We start from the raw sequence: 5,531 nt of genomic DNA on the forward strand, positions 1-5,531 counted from the left end.
GCCGCGTCTCCTCTTTGTGACGTTTCACTTTTTCTCCTTCAGTGATGAAGAGGTGGGTGGTCACAAGAGGGCCCATCGTCATCTCAATGAACGCGGCCCTGTTGAAAGTAAGTGCGTTTCGAACTGCTGATCGCTTCTCCCGATGCACGAAAAGCGTCGAGATCCCCATCCACCTCTGGGAATCTACTGGGCCCAGTCCTCTAAACCCTGACGCAACTCTCTCCCCTTCTGCGACCATTTCTTCCCCTCCCCACCCCGCACAGATGCCACGGGACCGCTGCTGGCTATCTCCACGGCTTCGATACAGTCCAGCCGCGCTGTCGAGCGGTGGCGTCCTCAGGGAAGCCTGAGTTTAAACGCGACCACTGTGTCAGAGAAACCCAGCCCTAGTGTATGCTGGAGGTGCTGCCTCAAGACAGCAACATTCACGGTGAAACTGCGCGGTGAGATTAGCGCCGGGCTCGGCAACGTCCAGTGACGGACGGCTGCATCCGTGCCGGGCTGATGTCGAGCTCGCAAAAAAACACACTGACACCTCCAGCTTAAATTCCCAGATGGACGGTCAAATACCCAAACATCGCCCACCATCCCTGCACACGAAACGACAACTTAATGGGAGCTTTAGGGTTTTTTTAAGCAGTCAGCTCTGAATATTACCAATAATACTTTCAGCCCGTCACGCTCTGACGCTTCCGGCAGCAAATTAGGACTGTAGCGGTGTGCTACACGCTGCGCTAAAATAACGACACGGAGTCGGTAAACTGCAGTCAAAGATAATTTTATTCGAACTTCACAGCCTTGCTTTTAAAGCCTCCCTCATCCCGCCCTCCCCGGGCGCCGACGCTCCAAGAGACACATACTCACAACCCCCCCCCCCCAGGCTTTTCACTCTTTGTTGCGGACCTGGCCTTTGTGCCCGCATGCTGGCTAATTGTGAGCCGGTTCGAGTGTGCTAGGAAGTGGGTCGCCACAGGACCTCCATTTCTGGGGTGGTAGATGGCGCTGTTGAAAGCTTCCTTCCTTATGTCAGTAACTTCCACTCGGTTTTCACTATGTCAGTCGTGCAAGTCCCGGGTGAGCCTCAGGAACTCAGATGTAAATACTCTGGAGGTTCTCTCCCAACTCTCTCGCTGTTATCACTATCTGTCTCTCACTCACTGGAGGACACCCCATCTTTCCCTGTTCTCTCTCTCTCTCACTCGCTCACTAAAGGTCCTCTCCCATTCTCTCTCTCATCTTTATTGGACGGAGTGCTAAGAGATAGGATCTACAGATATTTAGATAGGCAGGGACTTATTAGGGAGAGTCTACACGACTTTGTGCGTGGTAGGCCATGTTTAACAAATGTATTAGAGTTTTTCCAAGGAGGTTACCAGGAAAGTGGATGAAGGGAAGGCAGTGGATGTTGTCTACATGGACTTCAGTAAGGCCTTTGACAAGGTCCCGCATGGGAGGTTAGTTAGGAAGATTCAGTCGCTCGGTATACATGGTGAGGTAGTAAATTGGATTAGACATTGGCTCATTGGGAGAAGCCAGAGAGTGGTAGTGGAGGATTGCTTCTCTGAGTGGAGGCCTGTGACTAGTGGTGTGCCACAGGGATCAGTGTTTGGTCCATTGTTATTTGTCATCTATATCGCTGATCTGGATGATAATGTGGTAAATTGGATCAGCAAATTTGCCGATGATACAAAGATTGAAGGTGTAGTGGACAGTGAGGAAGGTTTTCAAAGCTTGCAGAGGGATCTGGACCAGCTGGAAAAATGGGCTGAAAAATGGCAGATGGAGTTTAATGCAGACAAGTGTGAGGTATTGCACTTTGGAAGGACAAACCAAGGTAGAACATACAAGGTAAATGGTAGGGCACTGAGGAGTGCAATAGAACCGAGGGATCTAGGAATACAGATATGAAATTCCCTAAAAGTGGTGTCACAGGTAGATAGGGTCGTAAAGAGAGCTTTTTGTACATTGCGTGTAAGTATTGAGTATAAGAGTTGAAATGTTATGGTGAGGTTGTATAAGGCGTTGGTGAGGCCAAAGTTGGAGTATTGTGTACAGTTTTGGTCACTGAATTACAGGAAGGATATTAATAAGGTTGAAAGCGTGCAGAGAAGGTTTACAAGGATGTTGCCAGGACTTGAGAAACTGAGTAACATAGGAAGGTTGAATAGGTTTGGAGTTTATTCCCTGGAGCGTAGCAGAATGAGGGGTAATTTGATAGAGGTATATAAAATTATGATGGGAATAGATTGAGTGAATACAAGCAGGCTTTTCCCACTGCGGCTAGGGGAGGAAAAAAAAACAGAGGACATGGGTTAAGGGTGAAGGGAGAAAAGTTTAAAGGGAACATTAAGGAGGCTTCTTCACACAGAGAGTGGTCGGAATGCCAGATGAAGTGGTAAATGCGGGCTCACTTTTAACATTTAAGAAAACCTTGGACAGGTACATGGATGAGAGGTGTATGGAGGGATACGGGCAAATACAGATCAGTGGGACTAGACAGAAAAATGGTTCAGCACAGAAAAGGCCTGTTTCTGTACTGTAATGTTCTATGGTTCTCTGTCTATCTCTCTCACTCACTAGAGGTCATCTCCCAATTTACCTCTGTTCTCTCTCTCACAGGCACTCACTCGTCCTCTCCCATGTCTTTCTGTTCTCTCCATCTCTCACTCACTCACTGGAGGTCTCCCCCCCCCCCTCTCCGCCTTCTCTCACTCTAACCCTTCAGCTTGGAAACAGCCCTACAGTCCAGCAAGTCCTTACCATCCAATCTCGTCACTCCGGGCCCTCTCCCTATTTGTATGCCTGTCCACGTGTCCCATGGCTTGGCCCATTTTGGCTCCAATTCACCTCGCGTTCCCATTCCTGGGGTCATCCCCGATGCTGAGCGAGCTCCCGTCCGAACCGACAGACGTGGGACCGTGTGCGAAGAGTCCGCCTATCTTTTCTCGCTTTCCCACAGACCTACAAGGCTGGAATAATCCGTGCGAGCACATACAGGTGCCCTGTGAACAGGCTGAACCACGTCGCATGCATTGTGGGATACGGCTACCGTGAGTACCACCTCCCGTCTCCAATCAGCGGGGCGTTGTGCCGTGGGCGGGGCGCTGTGTCGTGGGTGGGGCGTTGTGTCGTGGGTGGGGCGTTGTGTCGTGGGTGGGGCGTTGTCTCGAGGGCGGGGCGCTGTGTCGTGGGTGGGACGTTGTGTCGTGGGCGGGGCGCTGTGCCGTGGGCGGGGCGTTGTGTCGTGGGTGGGGCGTTGTCTCGAGGGCGGGGCGCTGTGTCGTGGGTGGGACGCTGTGTCGTGGGTGGGGCGTTGTGCCGTAGGTGGGGCACTGTGTCGTGGGTGGGGCGTTGTGTCGTGGGTGGGGCGTTGTGCCGTGGGCGGGGCGTTGTGTCGTGGGTGGGGCGTTGTGTCGTGGGTGGGGCGCTGTGCCGTGGGTGGGGCGTTGTGCCGTGGGTGGGGCACTGTGTCGTGGGTGGAGCGTTGTGTCGTGGGTGGGGCACTGTGTCGTGGGTGGGGCACTGTGCCGTGGGTGGGGCGCTGTGCCGTGGGCGGGGCGCTGTGTCGTGGGTGGGGCGTTGTGCCGTGGGTGGGGCACTGTGTCGTGGGCGGGGCGTTGTGCCGTGGGTGGGGCGCTGTGCCGTGGGTGGAGCGTTGTGTCGTGGGTGGGGCACTGTGCCGTGGGTGGGGCGCTGTGCCGTGGACGGTTGTTCACCGATCCCATTTGCCTGCACTGGCCTCCTCTACCTCCGTGATACAACTACTTGTCCAATGCTGCTACGGTATTTTCGTCCAAGGGAAAAATTCCCTCCAGATCCCCTTCACCCTCCCGCCTTCCACCTTGCGATGCAAACAGAGTCTTCGTTTAATGGCAACGCGCATAGACACACAGTGGCAAGAGCGTATCTGCGCGCAACAGGGCCCTGGTCCAGGAGCGAGGGTTGTTCCACATTTAAACGTTAAACTCTTTCGATTATAGATTCATCTCTGATCAACGCTGGGTGTTCCATATTCCTATTTAATCATTGAATCTTTTCCTAGCCGCCCCCGTCCACCACCCAGAGTAAATCCCTCTGACCTCTCTCGCATTCCTGGTTCCCCGCGCCCTCGGCGTGCCCAGCAGTGGTTCCCCTATCAACCACATCGAATGCCGGGTCTGAGACTCTCCTACCTCGGGTCCCGCTCTACTCCAGCGCCCGGCCCCTGGAGAACGGGCCAGCGACGCGGGGCTCAGCGTGTTCGTGTGGGGTGCGGCCGCTGAATCGGAGGAGAAGCTCACTCTGTCCGTTTTCCGATTTTTCAGAAAAGGGGATGTCGTACTGGATCGTCAAGAATAGCTGGGGACAGAACTGGGGAGAAATGGTAAGTTTTTCAAGCTTAGAAGTCAGAAAGTTCCGTGCAGGATGAGATCCCATTCACGCTTCGCTGCACAAAATCTCACTAACCTCTTCCATTCGACTTTCCGTGACAGGGATACTTCCGCCTGTACCTTGGGGAACAGTGCTGTGGAGTGAACCGCTTCCCCATGTCCGCAATTGTTTAAGTCGAGTGCACTGGGCGCGTCGCTGCAGCCCTGGTCGATCGGAGGCGGCGAGGCGACGGGAAGAAGCTCCTCCACCTTTGCAGCTTGGCATGGCGTTTCTGCACAAATACGACCCGTTCCAACACACACACCATCAGGTTACCACCCCGGCCCATTTCTACCCAGCCCCATTCCAGTCACTCGGCCACACTGAGCAGCATCTTCGGCTCTCTAACAGCCCCCATGGCCGCCCCCACCGCGAGTCCGATCCGCTTGGACGTGTCAGCAGACTCCACCCTGCTAGTGTGAGCCCTGGTATGGAAGGCTACCCCGTCCTCTCAGGGGGGCACCAGTCAGAGACCCCGAGCGACGTAGAGAGTGGAATAGGCGGCCATGACGCCGTCCATCGGGAACGCTTGTGTTCACTGGACTGGTTTGGTCTTGGGAGAGGCGGGTCCCGTTGGAGTTCTGGCTCATTGGAAGGGATGGGTTCAAGGCATCAATTTCCTTAGATCACGGGGTTGTCAGCTGGAATGCTTCCGTTTGGAATGAATGGATTCCTTCCCAGAGCTTTCTCCAGTGGAACACTTTTCCTTGGGAAGGGGTTGGTTCAATTCCCTGCTGTTTTGCACCCTGACCTTTCTGTGGTTGAACAAGCTCTGCAATTTTGTGGCTTTTGCAAAGACTTAATAAAATGACGTGAAGCATCACACTGACTGGTTGAGTTTGTCTGGCGCTGTCTCCCGGGAACAATCCTCTCCTTCCTCAAACACCCGACACTCTCCTCTCCCGCTTCTGACCTCCAGTGCGAGCAACCCAAGACACTGTCAGCCACTCCTCCTCAGACCACTTGCCTGCGTCACCTGTCGCTCGTCACCTGACCCCACGACAATAGCAAGCGTCATGCTGGCTCACGACAACTACTCACGGGAGCTGAGAAAAATCAGTGGGGTACAAATTGAACCCGATTAAATATGGAAAGACCTAGAGAGTCAGAACATGGATAGG

At 53.9% G+C, this 5,531-nt stretch overlaps 1 protein-coding gene across 1 annotated transcript in view; it reads left to right on the plus strand.

Moving 5' to 3' along the window:
• LOC132385548 (cathepsin F-like) overlaps positions 1 to 5,233 on the plus strand; it is a 16,675-nt gene extending 11,442 nt beyond the window's left edge. Inside the window, exons 9-12 of the mRNA XM_059957701.1 lie at positions 43 to 107; positions 2,960 to 3,050; positions 4,305 to 4,363; positions 4,473 to 5,233. Of these exons, the coding sequence (XP_059813684.1) occupies positions 43 to 107; positions 2,960 to 3,050; positions 4,305 to 4,363; positions 4,473 to 4,544 (287 nt within the window). The 3' untranslated portion in view covers positions 4,545 to 5,233. The remainder of the gene's footprint in view (positions 1 to 42; positions 108 to 2,959; positions 3,051 to 4,304; positions 4,364 to 4,472) is intronic.
• Positions 5,234 to 5,531: the final 298 nt, after the last annotated feature.

The sequence above is a fragment of the Hypanus sabinus genome (assembly GCF_030144855.1).
Source record: "Hypanus sabinus isolate sHypSab1 chromosome 31 unlocalized genomic scaffold, sHypSab1.hap1 SUPER_31_unloc_1, whole genome shotgun sequence".
Classification (NCBI taxonomy): Eukaryota; Metazoa; Chordata; class Chondrichthyes; order Myliobatiformes; family Dasyatidae; genus Hypanus; species Hypanus sabinus.